Source organism: Micromesistius poutassou (assembly GCF_964030765.1).
Source record: "Micromesistius poutassou genome assembly, chromosome: 9".
In the NCBI taxonomy this organism is placed as follows: domain Eukaryota; kingdom Metazoa; phylum Chordata; class Actinopteri; order Gadiformes; family Gadidae; genus Micromesistius; species Micromesistius poutassou.
In genome coordinates, this window is record NC_140279.1 from 4479106 (window position 1) to 4499415 (window position 20310).

Consider the following 20310-nt stretch of genomic DNA (forward strand, 5'->3'; position numbering starts at 1 on the left):
TCGACCTCCTTCTCTAAATATAGCTCCCCTTCTGGCCATGGGGGGGAAAGGAGCAGTGGGCTCTTTTCTTCCCCCCTCGTTCCCGACTTGATTGTGCCGTAGTACCTCGTGGGTTTGACCTGCCAATCCCCTGCACTACTTAGTGACTGCGTTTACACGCTGGAGCATAATCGTGTAATGAACGTATTGAATAAAGATTGGATTCATGTAAACAGGTTTATTCTATCTGCTTCGCCAAAAGGATCGTCTCAGGACCGGATTTGCGAAGTCGATGGGATAGCTGGGCTTGAGCCGGTCATAGGCGGCTATCTACCTGCATGTATACTCGACCGTATCGTATTGCCGGGAGTTTGCGTCCTGCGCATGCCCGAGAATTTCGGCCGGGGATTTCACCCGGAAGTGGAAGGAGACAACCTAATAAATAGTAGTGTTGTTGCCGGAAAGGTCAAACCATACCATGGCTTAGACGAAATCAGCAACACACTTCTGGACGGACGAGGGGACCCAGTTCATTCTGCACCAAGTGCAAGAATTATACAGTGAAAAATGCACAAAATGTACGCTACTGTTGCCTCGTCAAACTCCTCGTACGCCGTCTTTGTTTGTATGCCGCCAGATAGTTTGTTGTTGCTTTTACGTAGCTGTGAACCGGAAGTGGCTCTAGTACCACTTGTTGAAAGGGCTACAGCGCCACCTAGCGTAGCGGAGTCAGCCAGGTCTCCGACCATTATTCCAATCTCATCCGATGTGTGTACACTCAGACAAGTGACAGCCCCCCCGTCGAGTGGCAACATCGTTATATGGCTTAAGCCATGATAAGTCGATCTGGTCCGACCATGTAACCGCGGCCATTGAGGGGATTACACGCCTCCGCTCACCGAGGGCGTCGATAGTCAATGTGTGGTTGTCATGTGACCGGGGAAACTGTGGCTTTGCACATTGAGTTCTTGTCAGGGGAGGAAGCACACTGTTGCATTTTGGGCCAAGGGGCCCCACTTTTCAGGTGAAGAAATGATTACTATTATTCCTATTATAATTACTATTGTGGAAAATAATGTGAGGGTTTTAGAGAGTGCACAATGTAAAAAATAACAAACAACCAAACAAATGTCTCCTCCCTCCCTTACGTTTCTGCGCCATCGAGAAGAGCATTGCACCTCTGATTGACGGGTCAGATGAAATCCCCGGACCAATCACGGAAAAGATGCCCTGATTGGTCAGAATTGAGTGAGGGGGGCGGGGGGGCGCTCTGAAACGGCTCCTCCCTCGCAGCCGAGCAGCTGCTTACAGCACACCTTGTTTTCCACACGGACGGCAGGGCGTGCAGAAGCCGTGCCTGGAGGAGATCAAGCACGCGCAGAACGCCATCTTCAGCCCCTCCATGTTCGGCTCGTCGCTGGAGGAGGTGATGGTGCTGCAGACGGAGCGCTACCCCGAGCGCCAGCTGCCCTGGGTCCAGACGCGGCTCTCTGAGGAGGTGCTGGGGCTCAACGGGGACCAGACGGAGGGCATCTTCAGGTACGCAGCTCACTGGGGGACTCGGGGCTACCTGGGGGGGACGTTTTAGGTGTGGGAGCCCCAAACCGGACAGAATCCTCCACTAATGTATGAATTGGTTCCAAATAGTCAAGGCATAAATGTGTCCAATTTATTGATTTCTATTTTTATTCCTTAATAATTGGACGATTATTTATTAAATTATTTGTTTTTGAAAATGTGTATCGTATATCTTTTTTCCCTATAGTTCTATCATACATCTGCCTAACAATTTGTTCACATTTTTGTATTTGTGATTATTAGAATAGTAGTTATGCTTACTTACTTGCATGCTTATTTTACGGCATTTCAATGCCGTGTCCATTTGCAGAAGAAGAACGCAATGAGTTCCATCCCAGGGTCTCTTGAGGGCACATTTCTATCGGTGTATCCGTGTCCTCCTCCATCAGATCGTGTGCACTTCCACGGCTGTGGGGCACACGGGTCTGCAGCAGTGACGGACTGGGCATTTGGGCAGATGCCAGAAGGGCCGCGGCTTCTCGTGGGCCGTTTGGCATCTCGTGGGCCGTTTGGGCCGGCCAATCACGGACACAACGGTCAACGTCAACCATTGTGTCCGTGCGCAAATGCCCGGGCCGTTTTTTGCTCCCAGTCCATCACTGGTCTGCAGTCAGGCTCCTCTGTGACAGGCCTGTTGTAGGAGGCCCCCCCCCCCTCAGCCCTCACCCGTCCTCTGTGTCAGGCCTGTTGTTGTAGGAGGCCCCCCCCCCCTCAGCCCTCACCCGTCCTCTGTGTCCCCATCCCAGGGTTCCCGGGGACATCGACGAGGTGAACGCCCTGAAGCTGCAGGTGGACCAGTGGAAGATCCCCACCGGCCTGGAGGACCCCCACATCCCCGGTACGTCTCTCTCTGGAGAGCAGAGGCGCACCCGGAGCACATGTTGTTTGAGTTACTGGAGCCACTTACTTACAGTTACTTAGCGTTACTTGGTTCATCGTTGTTGTTGTTGTGTTCTTCCCTTATTGAGCACCCCCATGATTCACAGCTATGTTGAGTGTCTGCACTCAGCGTTCGCCGTCTCCATCTCGCTCAAAAGTGAATTTCAAATAAAAATGCTTTATTGGCATTTTAGTTATTGCCAAAGCAATAGCGAGAAATAACTAAGAAATGATTTTAATATGACCGGGTAATAAAGAAAACATTGGTGTGGAAGAAAAGAGATTATCAATCAGATTAAACAGAAGATCTGTTAAATCTCTCTCCCTCTGTGTCTCTCTGTGTCTCTCTGTCTCTGTCTCCATGCCTCTCTCCCTCTCTCCATGTCTCTCTCCCTCTCTCTCTCCATGTCTCTCTCTCTCTCCATGTCTCTCCCTCTCTCCATGTCTCTCTCTCTCTCTCCATGTCTCTCTCTCTCCCTCTCTCTATGTCTCTCTCTCTCTCTCCATGTCTCTCTCTCCCTCTCTCCATGTCTCTCTCTCTCTCTCCATGTCTCTCTCTCCCTCTCTCCATGTCTCTCTCTCTCCCTCTCTCCATGTCTCTCTCTCTCTCTCCATGTCTCTCTCTCCCTCTCTCCATGTCTCTCTCTCTCTCTCCATGTCTCTCTCTCTCTCTCCATGTCTCTCTCTCTCTCTCCATGTCTCTCTCTCCCTCTCTCCATGTGTCTCTCCATGTCTCTCTCCCTCTCTCTCTCTCTCTCTCTCTCTCTCTCTCTCTCTCTCTCTCTCTCTCTCTCTCTCTCTCTCTCTCTCTCTCTCTCTCTCTCTCTCTCTCTCTCTCTCTCTCTCTCTCTCTCTCTCTAGCGTCTCTGTTGAAGCTGTGGTACCGGGAGCTGGAGGAGCCGCTGATCCCCCACGAGTTCTACGAGGACTGCATCACGCACTACGACAACCCCGAGGCGGCGGTCAACGTGGTGCTGGGCCTGCCGCACATCAACAAGCTGGTGCTGTGCTACCTCATCCGCTTCCTCCAGGTAACGCCCGCGCACGCACGCACGCACGCGCACGGCTGGTGCTCTGCCACCTCGTCCGCTGCCAACAGGTAACGCACATGGCTGTACGCTTGTCAGAGAGGCTCTGCCCTCTGGATCATAAGGAGGACGTTTACGCATGCATGAATGTACATGCGTAAGATATAATGTGAGAATATCAAACCCCAACTGTACAAAACCCAACTGTAAATAGAAAATAACAAAATAACAATAAAATGAATACTGGAGTGAACATTCGACATAAAGCAGTAACCAAACACTTTAAATCCAGGGGGAATAGGAACCATTTTGCATTAGAAGGCTTAGTGCCATTTCTTTCTTTCTTGAACAAAATGATCGAAACAAGAAAGGGCATGTTTGGCAAGAGTCCTGTTTTGGGTTCTGGCCCCATGGTTTTATTTTGAGTGCGGCAGGGTTACTATAAATAAACTGTACTTTCTGCACCATGAAAACAACAGATTCAAACTGGAACCAAAGTTAATGTCCATGGATTCCTTAAAGTGCCCTCTAATAGTGGCCAATTACACCTCAGCTTTGAAGAACTAACAAATGGCCATGAAAAGGAAATTAGACTGAAAATATATATATATTTTATATTCTTATAGTTAAGCTGTTAACAAAGACGGCTAAACTAAAGACGCACAAATGAAATGGAGGTGTGTGTGTGTGTGTGTGTGTGTGTGTGTGTGTGTGTGTGTGTGTGTGTGTGTGTGTGTGTGTGTGTGTGTGTGTGTGTGTGTGTGTGTGTGTGTGTGTGTGTGTGTGTGTGCGCTGCTGATCTATAAACCCTAACCCTGCTGGCCCCACCAATCAGCAGGGACCACACTCACACGTTTCGGCTCTCGACCAATCACCAAATCAATTCGACACACGAAAGAAACGCAAAATAAAACATCGGGAGGACGGCAACACAAATAAAGAAGGCTGTCATAACGCATCATAACGTGTGTGTGTGTGTGTGTGTGGCCCCACCAGGTGTTCGCCCAGGCGGCCAACGTGTCCTACACCAAGATGGACGTCAACAACCTGGCCATGGTGATGGCGCCCAACTGCCTGCGCTGCCAGTCGGACGACCCGCGCATCATCTTCGAGAACACGCGCAAGGAGATGTCCTTCCTGCGCGTGCTCATCCAGCGGCTGGACACCAGCTTCATGGACGGGATCCTATAGCCCCGCCCACCCCACCGCACCAGCCCCCCCCCCCACCCCACCCCACCCCACCCCACCGACCCCTCACACACCAACCAGCGGCTGGACACCAGCTTCATGGATGGGATCCTATAGCCCCCCCCCACCCCACCACCCACCCCTCTCTGTGACCGACAGTGTACACGACAAACACTCAACCTGTGCTAACTGATGACGGCCCTGAGTTAACGCTAACAACCCCCCACCACCACCACCACCACCACCACCTACCCCCCTAGTACAGGGACGTTGTGGTGCACCATGCGTTGTGCGTGCACCAATAAGTCATAGGACACACACACACACACACACACACACACACACACACATACATATATATATATATATATATATATATATATATATATATATATATATATATATATATATATATATATATATATATATATATATATATATATATATATACACACACACATATATTATTGGCAGGGATGTCACGATTAAAAAAATAAAAAATTAAAAAACATAAGCAACGCGCTCACAACATGACGTGTTATGACCTGGGGGTAAAAAGAAACATTAGCCTTTTACCAATTTGTTTCTAGTTGTTGAAAGCTCAATAACCTCCACTAACCACCTTTTGATTGCACACGGTGTGCAACACACACACACACACATCCGCGCACATGCATGCCCCCTGGTCTCATTCACACACACACACACACACACACACACACACACACACACACACACACACACACACACACACACAGCCGTCTGGACCACCAAACACACTGCCTTCTTCAACAAAACACCGGTGTGCTTTTGACCACATTTTTTAACCCACCCAGGAAGAACAATAAAAAAAAGAACTGCAAACCAGTGTGAACTGAACTGGGACCAGAGCCAGGAGGAGAAGGGTGGCTGGTGTACGGCTCAGGGGAGGGGCCCCTCTCGGCTCTGTGTCCCGAGGGCACCCAAGTATGAAGGTGCCGAGGCAATGTCCTGGCCGACAGACATGCGTGCACACACACACACACACACACACACACACACACACACAATCTATTTGCGGCTGCCAACAAATAAAACACACACACACACACACACACACACACACACACACACACACACACACACACACACACACACACACACACACAGAGAGCTGTTTCTTGCTGAAGTTCATGGTGGTCACGATCTGTTCTGCTGCAGTGACACTTCATCTGGAATGTTTTCTGATTGCCTCTCACTGGCAGACACACACACACACAGACACACACACTCAATACAACGATTGAAGAGCATAGGAGTACTGCAGAACAGCGAATAAGAAGCGAAGGAGGAGTAAACGATGTCCACACACACAATGGTATTAACATGGATGAAGGAATGGCTATTATAAGTATTGAGGGATTGACATTGACCTCCCCCCCAGCCATCATTATACCTGACCATTGATGCCCCCCAAACAACCTCTACCCCCCCCCCCCCAGTCCTCTCAAAGACTGATTTACGAATGTGTCCGTCCTGTGGGTCTGTCCGTCCAGCTGTTTTGAAGAAGCCGTGTGTCCATCCTATTGTTTACAGACACACCTGCCTCACAGCAGCCCGTCCGCGGTGGTCTAGAGTCAAAGGGGTTTTTCGGGGGTGTGTTCCCTTTGGTTTTTAACCCAAGCTCCACAAAAGTAATTTATTTGTATTTATTTGATTTGTCTTTTTAATGCATTTTTGAAAGATGTATAATTGCTCCTCTCCATTTGTCACTTTCTAGTAAAAAGGTGTTTGTGTGGATATACTTCTTTTTTTTTTTTTTCAAAATGACATGTTTATACACGTGTCCGTGTTGAGACGCGGCCCTTTTAATGTACACGTGGGTTTGTGTGAATGTTTCGGCCTGTACAGATGCACTGTTGTCAATCTACTTAACGCAAAAGGGATGAACTTGGTCATTTGTTTTGATTACGTTTCTGTGTACACACACACACACACACACACACACACACACACACACACACACACACACACACACACACACACACACACACACACACACACACACACACACACACACACACACACACACACACACACCTCTTGCAGAAGACGGAAGTTCAACTGAAAAAGAAAAACAAGTTTTTGACCATAGTTGTTCTTTCATCTTGTCCTCACACACAGAATTCCCACCCCCCCCCCCCCCCTCCACCACCACACAAATATACATATATAAATATATATATATCATGTACATTAAACCGATGTACAGACTGTGTAAAAAAGTAACTAGTAAATAGGCCTACAAACTATTGTGAAGCGTGAAACGCGCCGGTGGGAACACAGCTGCGGAACCACTGAATTTCCTACGTCTGAAGGTGAGTTTGCCGCCATTTCTACCTTCATTCCGCCTTTTCAAAGTAAGAGCGTGAAGACCATGCAGGGCTCCTGCCAACCAGCTGCAAAGCTACCAGATGGTGTTTCTTTCTGTTTTGTCTCGTTTAACCCGTACCTCTAAACCCCAGCCCCTCGGCTGTAGTTTAAACCGTAACAGGTCTGTTGGAAGGGCAGGAAAGTTTGAAGCTCTGCGCTGACACTTTTGTAACTAAACTTAAATGTGACGTTTATCACTTTACCCCTCCCCCCCCTCTCTAACCACCACTTTAGCGTTCACAACTACAGTAGGCTCCGCCCCCTGTGTATGAGGGTCTTTCTTTTGACATAGCTATGGTATACTGCCAGTGGAAGGGGGGAGGGACATAATGACTTGACGAGGGATGAACTGTTTATTTGTGCCCCTGTGACCACTCACTTCTTAAGGAAGTGAGGATCTGTAAAACAAGACGTGTTGTGAAACATACATCATGATTGGAGTGTGACTAAAGTTGTGGGTTGGAGATGTGTGTGCGTATGTGCATATGTGAGTGAATGTGTCCATGCAAGAGAAGGTTTTAGATAGAATAGAACGTGTAGCAATGTTGTGTATTGAGCCGATCCAGCAATTGAACCAGTCAGCATGCAGAAAAAAAGTTCTGTTTCTTCACGCATAAAAGGCATACCATTTTTTACACTCAAAATAGATTTAAAAAGACAGTATTGCTACATTAAGCTTTAAAGTAAAATCACTACTTTTTTTTTGTTTGTTGGATGTCATTGGTTCCAAGTCGGTTGTGACTTAAGAGGATTCATGTTCTGAAGACGATGTTGATGGGGAATGGAAGCTACCATGTTGCTCACTGCTGCTCTGCTTCGCTCCCATCTGCTCGCTCGCCTTTGTCAAAATGTTGGGTTTCTAATGTCCACCTTCTTCATCCACATTCTTTTCAAGAGACGACTCTGGAAGTAAAAATGGATGTTTTAAATAAATGATTCAAATGTTCTTAACAAAATAAGTTTTGCCTCTTAATCTTTGTTGGGAATACTGCAGTTTGAGATAAATTCCCCCCCCCCCACACATCCCACCATACTGACATGAGTCACAACCTAACGAAAGGCACACTGCTCAGCTCCTACAAAGAGCTCATCTCCTGACTCATGAGTAGACTGCACTTCCTGGTTGTGCTTCCGAGTGGTCATTTAACCAATAGTGTAATGAACTGCAGCACTTATGTACTAGGCAGTGAAGACTATGGACCGTGAAATGGCATGTTTATAATGCCTGCAACGCACACACACCAAGCAATCATGATTGTGAAGCCACAATTTAAACGCTTTATTGAATGTATAAGTGCTTCTCATTGGATATAGTACATTTAGATTGATCAGATTTATCAACAGCCCCATCCTTTTGTAGGGGATTTCACCTCAGGCCAATAGGGGCAGTGCTAAGCCCTGATCTTGTGGGTGGGGGGAGAGGGCAGGGTGTAGCCTGAAAGGACAGGATTTATGTGGGGATGCGACTGCGGAGATACTCCATCACGGCATCCGTTCCCTTGGCAACGATGGCTGCCCTTGGTGTCCTGAAGGGGTTTCCGTCCAAACTCAGACACCTAGAGAGAGAAAACCATGAGTGATCTACGTTTACAAGTGATTTAAAATACAGTAGAATGCAAATGAGGACAAAAGTTAAAACGGGTTCAGGAGTTGCATTTTTTGCCTTGTTCCGACATGGATTCTCCTGAACTGAACTAGCAAATTGTTTGGAACATGCTTGAACCGTGAAGGATGTGCGTGTGTGTCTAGAAATCCTGTTTTTAAAAAGGTGACATTATCGCACTAGGTGTGAGTGTGATCAGCCGTTACAAGCCGTTTTGAAAATCGGCCTCTTCTGACATCACAAGTGGGCGTGTCCACCTAGATTTGTGCTGGATAGATCAGTCTACCAGCCTACCCAGTGGACTGTAGCAAACGTTGCTCATCTATCCGTCATACATCTAGGTGGACACGCCCACTTGTGACATCAGAAGCGGCACATTTTCCAAAGGGCTTGTAACAGCTAATCACACACCTGGTGCTATAACGTGTCCCCTTCAATACAGCCTCGTGACTCTTCCAGGTGTGTGTGCGTGCGCCAGGGCCCACCTGAGCGACGTGCAGAGCCCCAGCTCGGGAGCTACGCTGAGCAAGTCGTTGTTGGACAGGTCCAAAGTAGACAGCGCCGCCAGCGCCTTGAGACGCGCCGCGTCCAGCCCGCCCACTTGGTTGTTGCCTAGCAACACAGTCTCCAAGGAAACAATCTCGTACAGGACGTCAGGAAAGCACTTGAACCTTTTACCGGAAAAAGGAAGGGGCGGCGGGAGAGAACGCATTTGTAACTCTCCGGGTGTCACGTGACCCGCTGACCCCACAGACGGCTGATGTGTGCGCTAGCCATCGACCCAAGACACTCGCTGTGTGTCCGGTACGCTCCGTCTGTCAAGACTTGTTTGAGGTTGCAATCAAACTGCACAATAAATGATTTAGGTGAATATTCGTTGTAGTAATTAAAAAAGGTCATATCTTGTAACTGCATTGTATAAACACCAAGTTTTATAAACACTTGTACAACTGAATTCTGTATAACTATATTATAATATATAATTGACTCTTTCCAGACTAGCTCCTCACCTTTCCCCTCAGGCAATACGATTATGCCAGCTTAAGGGCCTGTGTGTGTTGGACTAGACGCCATAAAATGACATGGCAGGTCTGGAACCGCAGCGCCGCCCTTTACCTCAGTAGCATTGGCTTTGCAGGGTGATTGCGTATGCCACTCACTTGTTATAATTCAGAATCACCGAGCGCAGCTTCTTCAAGGTCCCAAGGTCAGAGGGCAGGTCACTCAGCTGGTTGTTCCTGGCAAAATACAAATCAAACAGATGGTGTCTAAACCGCGGTAAGACCGGACCCATTGGGGATGAGTCTGATGCCACCTGCAGACTTATTTTGGAGTTTCAATATGGCAAAGAAGTGAAAAGTTACCATTATCAAACAGAAATCGTGTGTATTTAAAGCAAGCATAGATGCAAATGCATTAGAACCATGAGACTCAATCAAAACACAATTTCCCCAAGACAGATTGGGGTGAGCCAAACTTGCGGATAGCAGCTTTAACTTTCAATCCTCAGCTCAAGTGAAATGAAATGCAAGATATCAACAACCATGAACCATCAACGTAATTGTACCATAACATTACCGCAGACAAAACGTGTGTGACCCCACCACTAAAACGTCCTCCTAAGGAAATTGGTGAATGATATTTCCCTGAACAACTGCGGTAGTAACTTGCCCCATGCAGTCACAACTACAAGTCCTGTACCATACGTGATGTTGACAGGTCAACAAACGACTAAAGCCGCAAGCACTTTGTAGCAAGACGATCATGTAACGAAAGACGACCTGACCACCTACACGTCTGCTGCACTCAAGCTTGCGTGCAAGGGCGCCCTCCTTAAATAGGAGGGGAACGAAACCGGCACCTCAACTTTACAATCGGACAGTAAAAGTCCCATGATGCATCATCTCTACCTGAGGTCCAAGTGTGTGAGCTGCACCAGGATGGAGACAGCAGGGGGGAGGCAGGACAGTTTGTTGAAGCCCAGGTTGAGCTCCGACACGGACCCCTGGAACTCTGCTAGCCTTGGGGATGAGGGCGATAGGAGAGGAATTATCATGAGCACCGTGTCAGGACCTTTCCAGCCAGGGGGATGGTCATTGTTTTATGCATGCATGCAGTGCACTGTGTGTGTGTGTGTGTGTGTGTGTGTGTGTGTGTGTGTGTGTGTGTGTGTGTGTGTGTGTGTGTGTGTGTGTGTGTGTGTGTGTGTGTGTGTGTGTGTGTGTGTGTGTGTGTGTGTGTGTGTGTGTGTGTGTGTGTGTGTGTGTGTGTGTGTGTGTGTGTGTGTGTACCTAGGGGGCAGTGTGGTCAGCCGGTTCTTGCTGAAGTTCATGGTGGTCACGATCTGTCCTGCCGCAGCGTCAAACACCTCATCTGGAATGTTTTCTGACTGCTTCTCACTGGCACACACACACACAGACAGACAGACAGACAGACAGACAGACAGACTCAACCTTAGGTTCCTGTTTTACTGAAATGATCATTACATTTCTCACCAAGAACGCAGCTCTCAAATTCACCGTACATACACAAATGAGACACAAATGTGAATATACGGACACCGCCAATACACACACACAACAATGTCCGGTGGGTCTGTTCTCAGAGAGGGGGGGGAGTCTGTGGCTCTTTGTACCTGTAGTCCAGGATCTTGAGTGTCTGGAGGTTGTGGATGTTGACCCTGGCCTGGCTGGGTAGAGTCATGGCAGTGGGAGTCTCGTCGGCTTTACCTGGCTCCTCTAAAAACGACAACAACCACAATACTCTTCAAACACACATACACAGAGTACGATAGTCGAGTGTTGCCTGGGGGGCTATTAAGGGTGATTCATTAGTACAGTACTTGGCTAGCTAGACATTGACTAGCTTGTTGCTAGCATTAAACGATAATTAGAAGCGCAAGCAACAAGTAAGGTCCACTCATTCTTTCTTTTAAAAAAAATATTTGCAATTAAATTGCCAAGTCTCCCCTATAAATCTGAATGTGCACCGTCCAAAAGCAGTCCCATAAACCACTGGTGTACTTCCAAAATGTGTTCGGATCCCTAATGAAGCTGCTAAAATACATTTGCAGTATGCAGTGTTATACTAAGTCAGCGGCAGAAAATCAAGTGGGCTGAATAGACAGTAGAAGTAGAAAATAAAAATGATTCAGTCGCACCACATTATATCACCTTTAATTCTCCCCCGTAAATATTTCAGCAGCTCAGTGGTTCCTTTCTGGTAGAAGGAAGCAGAATAAACATCATAAACATAAACAACATTACAGCATTTTGACTGATGGCTAATTCAGACCTGTATTAATGATAATAAGTGTAGCAGCGTATTTAACCACCACTTAACTCTTTCGCAATGACATGGGATTTAAAAAAATGTTCTTTTGGGATTGGAGACAACTACACTGAGACAGTTAGTTAGTTAACTAGCAGTCGCTACAAATGCCCTGAGACACAACGGAGGGATCTGTTATGAAGATGATCAAAGTGTGCTTGATCATGGGGGACTTTCTGTATGCAAGAGAGGTTTGATGTGTGTGTGTGTGTGTGTGTGTGTGTGTGTGTGTGTGTGTGTGTGTGTGTGTGTGTGTGTGTGTGTGTGTGTGTGTGTGTGTGTGTGTGTGTGTGTCCTACAGATAGCAGGTCTCTTCGGATTCCTCTCAGCGGGTTTCCTTCCAACATTAAGACTTTCAGATTAGGGAGCAGGCTGAGAGAGGCTGGAAGACTAATGGACACACACACACACACACACACACACACACACACACACACACAATTATATTACATTATACCTGGCATACTAGCCAAACACATGTGAAGATATCCCACACACATCTCTAGTTGCACTCACAGAGTTGGCGTGACCTTAGACAACGGGCCAAATAGATTATGAAACTGAGCACCACACGTCATGGCCACAGGCCGATGACAACCAAGTGTTGCCCCCGAATCTCCCTGTGCACATACTTAGACCTACTGGAGCCGCTTGCCAGACTGTTCTTCCTATCTTACTGGAATAAACGGTAAACTCAACTGAAGCCTTGAACCGAACACGGCGCACAACAAGAGTCCTTGTTTGTCATCCGGTCCGCCCACTAGGTGGCTCTAGAGCTGGCTGTCAGGAATGCTGTGCAGAATCAGCCTCAGACAGTCACCCCCTATAAAGTGCCACAGCCTTCTCTGTGGTTCATCGCACTACTTCCACACGCCAGGCGTCCTGCCGGGCGTGAGGCCGGCCAGGGACCTACGTGGCGACGTCGTTGTTGGTGAGGTCGAGGCGCGTGAGCGTGCCCAGCAGGGTGACCTCCTCCGGGAGGCTCTGGATCTTGTTGTCCCGGAGCTCCAGGAGGGAGATGGCTGCCAGGCCCGCCAGCTGCTCCGCCTCCAGCCGCTCGATCTGGTTGTTGCCCAGGTACAGCTCCTACACACACACACAAATAGTAAAAATTAAATAATTGCATTGAACGTTATACAGCCTAAGTTCATATGTTGCCAGCATAATGATATCGATCAGGAGAAAATGAAATAAACTATGTGCAAGCCCATGCACAAAGTATCCACAAGAAAACTAAAATAAATGTAAAAGATGGCCCACTATTATACCCAATATAAATAACAATAACATGAATGGACCAGTCAATCCAAGCCTTGGGATGTCTGAAGGCAAAAAAGGGAAAGAATTCAAAGAAGGCCAACGTCTACTGAGTCCACGACTAGATGTTATAACCACGGTTACCTTCAGGTTGGTGGCAGGGAGTTGCGGCAGGAGGCGGAGCTTGTTGTGTCTGAGGTAAAGCTGCTCCAGATTGGTCATTTCCGATAGGCTAGCAGGAACACTGGTCAACTGGTTATTGCTGCAGTCAAGCAGCTTCAGACCTGTAAACGCACAACGGTGTCACAGTGACACTCACGTTCACTCTAGAGAGAGCATCTCACGTGAGGTCAGACACACAAAAGGGTTCTTCTCACCTGCTAGTTTGGCCAGACCGTCAGGCAAGGAGGTGAGCAAGTTGTGGGACAAGTCTAGTTTCTGGAGACCGGCTAGACGCCCCAGACCGGAGGGGAGGGATTTTAAGTGGTTGCTGGAAAGGACCTAGAAACAAGTGAAAGCAACACGGCATCACCCAGGTACAGAATAGGCTGAGAAAGGCGTTTTGATGTAGTCTACTGGAGTAGCAGTGTTTTCAACCAGTGATGTGGGTACTGCAGGTGGTACGGGGATAATTCAAAAAATAAATATGATATTAATATAGTTCAGAAAATATAGTATTATGGCTTGTTATTATTTAAAGAATAGCTTTCTTTACATTCCATTTCAATGTTTTCCATTGTAATGTTATCCATTGATGTATTTGTATTAAATAAACAGTACTAGTTGTGTACAAACGGGGTGCTTGCGCACTTTGCATAGCCACTTCATCAATATTTATCTACTTATCTGAATTGTTTGCTTATCATTATTTTTTTATCATTATATTTTTATTATTCTTTTTAACTCTGCTAAAATTAAGGATATTTTTTTTTTAACCATTTTCTAAAAAAATAATAATAATCAGTGTAGGCTATGCTATCGCCCATGGTTAAATAAATGTTTAGGCCTATTGGTAAACTTACCAGCTCAGTTAGATTGTCTAGTTGTCCCAGCTCGTCTGGCAGAGTTTCTAGAAGGTTATTTTGAAGAGTCAAGCTGTACAGGTTATGCAATCTGCACATTTCCACAGGCAAGGTGCTCAGCTGGTTGTTACTGGTGGACACAGAAAACACACACTTAATTTGGCTGTGGAATCATCCTCAATGGTCAGAAAATGTGTGTGTGTGTGTGTGTGTGTGTGTGTGTGTGTGTGTGTGTGTGTGTGTGTGTGTGTGTGTGTGTGTGTGTGTGTGTGTGTGTGTGTGTACCTGAGTCTGAGCTGCTGTAACTGTTCCAATTCTCCAAGAGCACTGGGTAAACTGGTCAGCTTGTTGTCATGGAGCTGACCATCAAAACAGAAAGGAATGTTTTTTTTTGTTATGCTTGATGCAATTAATTCGTTTTTTATTATCTACACTGGCTTTATACAGATACCAACTACTAACTCTATCCAGCATTCACTTACATCCAATGTGGTAAGCCCTGGTAGGAGTTTGATGTCATCGGACAGTGTTGTGAGCTGATTGGACGAGAGCAGCAGTTTGGTAAGGTCTGTCTGTTCCCACCAGCGGTCATCTGCCCCAAATGACAGATTCTTATTGGCTTCCTCTGGCGTGTCCACATTAAGGCGGTACACATTCTGGGGGACTGAAACAGACGTCACTGTGGTTAGCATCACTGGTAACTAGTAGTTTAGCGACCAGATGTGTGTATTGGCTCTTTGACGGGTGTGTGATGATCACTACAATGGGATATATAGAATAAATACACACACAACACAGCAGGATTCCATTTTTAAGGTATTGGGTTGTGTGGCTTTAGAAAAAAAATCAGCATAAAGGACACTGCAAATACATTGCTCTTATGCGATGCAACTAGTTACCAACGACTTTATAATAGAATATCTCAATGATGTCCAACATTGTGGGTTGCTGGTCTTGGCTTTGTTTCACAAAGTTTCTTAACTACCCAGAATATTATATTATTCTATATCATATTGTGGAAAAGATTTGATTTGGGCAAGACAGCTAAATCATTATAACTCCTGCTAGTCTGTAGTCTGATTATAGGCAGGCCTATGCTAAAGGAAGGACTACCGTCTAAACCAGTAATGCAGGAGAACAATAAAATATCCTTTGAATTCGTTCAGACTTTGACCCTTCACTTGATACCCTGTCAGTTCCGCGAAGACATGATGGTCTCACGTCACTCAGGTCACGTCGAGGCCAAAAATTAAAAGTGATCAGCATTTCATAAACTACTGGCTCATACATGAAAAAATAAGACCTGATTAGATTATCCGGAATGTGAATATCAACAAACGACGACAACGACAATGACGACAACTTGACACACAATTGTATAAATATATAATAAGGTGAAACTAGTCTCCAACTATTGCTTGTTTAAATCGATCAGATCTCAAATCAGCAGTCAATCTTGAACCAAATTCTCTATAACCACCAAGTTATACATTTAAATAACAAGGGTTATAAATCATTTATAACTCAAACACTGGATTGGGTTGTCTACAAGCCCGTGATGTCTCCAGGTACCTGTTACAATAACAGGTTGTAACTATAACAGGTAAACTATAACACCCTGTAACAGCCTTACCCTCCGTCAGCCCCCGACCCGACAGGTTGAGCTGGCCGCTCTTCCTCGCGGCGTTCAGCAGTCCGTTGGGAACGGCCGGTTCCGCCTTGTCCGTCTGAAACCCGGCCAAGGAGTCCACTCTACCTCCTCTTCTAAAACGAGACATTGTTGGGAATGTAGTCAACTACTTACATCCGTACACAGGCTTAACTTCTGTGCATAACAAGTGTGTTTATCTTTACTGCGCTGCCACGCCCTCACAACAGCTTCCGGGTTACATAGCACTTTCAAATTAAGGCTACGCTCACCGTTTCCGGGAGCAGAAGACTTCTGTAAAGGGCATTCCGCAAAGGAATTGTTTCACGGTTTGAATTTGACTTCAGGGTACATTCCCATACACGTTTTGGATACAGATAGCGATTGCATTACGTGTGTACTATTGTGCTCTCACTCGCCTAGTGAGTACTTTTATTTTGTAGCGAGTACTGTCACATGTCAGGAAGGAGTTGAGCAGCGCTTCGGCCCATGCTATAGTGTACCGCTTGCGTAAAGGCAATAGTGTAGGCTAGCAACACCAACAGCTGACTTTGGAAGTCTTATTAAGTGAGTATATTATAGTGTGGATTTGAATTTGCCTGTCATTTGATTGTCCACTATGAGGACTGTATAAAAAGTTAACCAATCCAAAGTGCGGCCAAGCTGATACTTACCACCACGTCTGCTTGCTTTCATAAGCACAACGTCATGGACATGCTTGCTTGTATGGTTCCATAATATCGTTGTCATTCTAAGGATGTGTTCTGTTAGATGAGTATTAGGGCTAACTATTGAAGTTGAGCAAAGTTATTCTCTAAAACATTTAATATTTCCCCCCCAACCCCCTGAAACTTATATATTATATATTTCTGTCTTGGGACTATATTTGTCATACAAACTGTCTATTGAATGGGGGTCTACATTGTCAAAGGAAGTCAGCCAGATAATTACTACCTTTGATGACCCTGCTGCAATTACCGACTATCTTGTCTTGAATACACGTATTTGCTTGTTTTTCACCTCACCAGTATGGCCAGTCCCGATCAGATCAGGGCCATTGGCAGCGTCCTGGTGGACCCCAGTAAGGACCTGTCCCAGCGCTTCAGGGCGCTGTTCACACTAAGGAACCTGGGAGGTAATGCACCTACTGGACCATTCAGTCACTTTGCCACTCGTGTATCATGGTCAATAATTTAGCATAGCAATACTGCCAATAGTGTCCACCTCCAATGTTGATAGTGTTCCTATTTATTTTTGCATCTACATTTCTACTACTGTCATTGTGTATGTAGACATTTCAGTTGTTTTTTTTGTTTTACTACTTCTGGGATGAATCAAATATTCCCATATTATCTTAAGGAATAGTAATGGTCGTTTTAAACTGAGCTTTTGTTTCATCTATACATTGTCCTCTGCACATGTATTGTAACTGCATGCCATTACTCTCTCAAAGGTTCAGAAGCCATAGAGTGGATTAGCAAGACGTTTGTTGATGAGTCTGCCTTGCTGAAGCACGAGCTGGCCTACTGCCTGGGACAGATGCAGGACCGACAAGCAATACCCACACTAATTGCTGTCCTGAAAGACACCAAGCAAGACCCCATGGTCCGTCACGAAGCAGGTAGGGCTGGCTGGCCCAGGGAAAGGAGAAATGTCGAGAGAAATAAACTCCAAACTTGTTTAACACTCTCAACCTACATACACAACCTACATTTCTACATGTTGTCGTTGTTATGCAATGGTTGAATATCGATTATTGTTCTGAAATATTCCGGTGATGTATGTCTGTATTTTTGCATCTCTAGGTGAGGCTTTAGGTGCGATTGGTGACCCAGAAGTTCTGCCAATACTTGAAGAGTATTCAAAGGACCCCGTCATTGAGGTATAGCAAGCACTAATTTAGACAAACTATTAGCCTTTTTTTATCTATTAAACATCTGTATTTTTCTGCTGAAGTACAATCGGAAACGATAACAATAACCATATATTTTATGATGGATAGATGTATATTCTAACCTTGAACAATGTTACTGAATTATTTCTTTAAAAAATATTGTTATACAAATATATGAATGAATGAATGAATGAATGAATGAATTACAATGGAAAATAAATTGGTAAGAAAAATATAAGTTTATCAATATTTTTACTTGTTGGATGGTTGCCTTTGTCAACCATGTATATTATTAATGGTCCTTAATACTTGGTCCTTAATGGTCCTTAATACTACAACCAAAACATTTCATGTCACGGCTCACAGTAAAAAAAAAAAAACCTATTATTTAATTACTCCATATTCCACTTGTCTTACGGTTAACCCGTCATGGGCTACATGTTATTGTCACCGCTCTGCCTTGAAACACAACGCACGGGTCAGGGGCTTACTGTGTGTGCTGTAGCGCCCTATGCAGTGGGGAAACGCTAATCCCTCCATGGAGCCCTGAGAAGTGGCATAAAGCGCTGTTACCCTGCCTCTCCTGTAGGTGGCAGAGACGTGCCAGCTGGCGCTGCGCCGGATGGAGTGGCTGCAGAGCGGGGGACACACTGAGGATGACGCAGCGGACAAAAACCCCTACTCCTCCGTGGACCCCGCCCCTCCCGCGCCCAAGAAGAGCATCCCAGAGCTGCGCACCAGCCTATTGGACGAGACCCTGCCTCTGTTCGAGCGCTACAGGGCAATGTTTGCCCTCCGCAACGACGGCAGCGAAGAGGCTGTGCTGGCGCTAGGAGACGGTGTGTGTGTGTGTGTGTGTGTGTGTGTGTGTGTGTGTGTGTGTGTGTGTGTGTGTGTGTGTGTGTGTGTGTGTGTGTGTGTGTGTGTGTGTGTGTGTGTGTGTGTGTGTGTGTGTGTGTGTGTGTGTGTCTAGCCATTTGCCATGGCAATCCAAATTTTTATAAGGCAACTTTATTCATATAGCACTTTACATACAGGAGGCAGACGCAAAGTAATTATTGCTTAGACTTTTTGCTTTGTGTAAGTGTTGATACCTTTCTTATGTGCTGAGCCTCAGCTTCAGTGTAATGAAGCTATTGATAGATTAATAAATATAGCGTTACTCATAGATTTTTTTATTGATTTCATTACTTTATTTGACCACATAAAGAGCCGACAGCATAATCAACAATGACAATGTGACGACGTTGGCGACGACGAACCCGCCTCCCATCAACCCCCTGTCCGCCCCTCCCTCCCTCCCTCTGCCCCCAGGCCTGCAGTGCTCCAGCGCCCTGTTCCGCCACGAGATCGGCTACGTCCTGGGACAGATGCAGCACCCGGCGTCCGTGCCGGCCCTGCGCGCCGCCCTGGAGCGCAGCGGCGAGAGCCCCATGGTGCGCCACGAGGCGGCCGAGGCCCTGGGCTCCATCGGCCGGCAGGAGTGCCTGGAGGTGCTGCAGCGTCACCGCGACGACGGCGAGCGCGTGGTGAAGGAGAGCTGCGAGGTGGCGCTGGACATGCTGGAGTACGAGAGCAGCGGGCAGTTCCAGTACGCGGACGGCCTGGTCCGGCTGCAGTGTTGACGCGGGACGGACGGACGGACGGACGGATGGACGGACGGACGGACGTGGGGTTGGGTCACTCACTACACTCCCCGGATTTTGGCGGGGAATTTTTACGGCTGTTTAGTTGCTGATGGGGGAGGAGGAAAGTACTTCATCACTGAGGAAAGATATCCTAAGGACAAAATCTGAGCTTAACTGTCAACGTAAAGGTCAACTGAATTGTACGTAATAAAGGATGGCGCAGGACTGATGGAGTTGGTTGTTTGATGAAGCACAACCAAGAGTCCAGCTGCCCATGGTTCTGCAGATGGGGCTTACAAGGGCCGTCCTGTCCAGTGGTGTGTACGGTGTCCAACAGAGCCATGAGTAGCCTCTGTGTGACCAGGGTGGGGAATGAGAGGTTAATGTGTTTGTGCCTTGGAGGGTATATTATAATACTTATAATACGTTATAGTTATTTATACAACTAATGAGCTTCAATGACTTTGAATTATGAATGAATTGTGTTGTACTGATGACGTTTTTTTCCCCTGATTATATTACTTGTGTTCAACTGGTTTCATCCCTGGGATGATGTCTTTAGTTATTGCTATGGTCTGTTTGACATTATGGATTGTAGCCTTGGCTTGTATTTAAATCAATAATCAATAACCACAACCATCTGTCATCTAACAGAAACGCAATAAACATTCTTCTGAGCCCCAATATCTTTCATAACATAACTACATGCAAGCTACACTATTTTCTTAATTGTATTAAACAAAGGGGTCTTTATATATGTATATTTATAATGTTTTTTTCTTTATCACCAATGGTTGAGTGTCAGTAATCTGTGACACTTAAAATAATAGATTACTCATACTTTAAGTCTCACCCATATATTTT

The 20310-nt window shown here is 46.2% G+C and overlaps 3 protein-coding genes across 3 annotated transcripts in view; 2 read left to right on the forward strand and 1 right to left on the reverse strand.

Annotated features, from left to right (window-relative positions):
* LOC311353627 (rho GTPase-activating protein 39-like) overlaps window positions 1–4655 on the forward strand; it is a gene marked incomplete at both ends in the record, with an annotated part of 45702 nt that extends 41047 nt beyond the window's left edge. Inside the window, 4 exons of the mRNA XM_084473535.1 lie at window positions 1319–1518; window positions 2304–2395; window positions 3298–3467; window positions 4461–4655. Coding sequence (XP_084329661.1) covers window positions 1319–1518; window positions 2304–2395; window positions 3298–3467; window positions 4461–4655 — 657 coding nt within the window. The remainder of the gene's footprint in view (window positions 1–1318; window positions 1519–2303; window positions 2396–3297; window positions 3468–4460) is intronic.
* Window positions 4656–8328: 3673 nt separating this feature from the next.
* On the reverse strand, window positions 8329–16128 carry lrrc40 (leucine rich repeat containing 40). Its single transcript, XM_084473416.1, has 15 exons — window positions 15910–16128; window positions 14759–14940; window positions 14562–14635; window positions 14277–14406; window positions 13632–13755; window positions 13399–13538; window positions 12911–13083; window positions 12297–12387; window positions 11841–11886; window positions 11303–11405; window positions 10959–11066; window positions 10578–10688; window positions 9828–9905; window positions 9153–9338; window positions 8329–8620 (listed from the first exon to the last, which is right to left on the reverse strand). The coding sequence occupies exons 1-15, from the start codon at window positions 16052–16054 to the stop codon at window positions 8515–8517; spliced, it is 1797 nt and encodes a 598-aa protein (XP_084329542.1). The 5' UTR covers window positions 16055–16128; the 3' UTR covers window positions 8329–8514.
* Window positions 16129–16387: 259 nt separating this feature from the next.
* On the forward strand, window positions 16388–20107 carry dohh (deoxyhypusine hydroxylase/monooxygenase). The gene is made up of 6 exons (XM_084472890.1): window positions 16388–16491; window positions 16953–17059; window positions 17378–17545; window positions 17730–17806; window positions 18408–18657; window positions 19133–20107. Exons 2-6 carry the CDS (start codon window positions 16954–16956, stop codon window positions 19441–19443), a joined length of 912 nt encoding a protein of 303 aa, XP_084329016.1. The 5' UTR covers window positions 16388–16491; window position 16953; the 3' UTR covers window positions 19444–20107.
* The last annotated feature ends 203 nt before the right edge of the window (window positions 20108–20310 follow it).

What these genes read in the sequence shown, in the direction of transcription:
- lrrc40 (XM_084473416.1), bottom strand. Translation starts at nt 16,054, where the DNA reads ATGTCTCGTTTTAGAAGAGGAGGTAGAGTGGACTCCTTGGCCGGGTTT. An exon ending in CGGTCTGGCCAAACTAGCAG is followed by an intron (nt 13,539 to 13,631) that starts GTGAGAAGAACC and finishes GTGCGTTTACAG; the next exon opens with GTCTGAAGCTGCTTGACTGC. An exon ending in ACCAACAACGACGTCGCCAC is followed by an intron (nt 12,388 to 12,910) that starts GTAGGTCCCTGG and finishes TGTGTCCATTAG; the next exon opens with TCTTCCAGCCTCTCTCAGCC.
- dohh (XM_084472890.1), top strand. Translation starts at nt 16,954, where the DNA reads ATGGCCAGTCCCGATCAGATCAGGGCCATTGGCAGCGTCCTGGTGGAC. An exon ending in CATGGTCCGTCACGAAGCAG is followed by an intron (nt 17,546 to 17,729) that starts GTAGGGCTGGCT and finishes TTGCATCTCTAG; the next exon opens with GTGAGGCTTTAGGTGCGATT. An exon ending in TGTGCTGGCGCTAGGAGACG is followed by an intron (nt 18,658 to 19,132) that starts GTGTGTGTGTGT and finishes CTCTGCCCCCAG; the next exon opens with GCCTGCAGTGCTCCAGCGCC.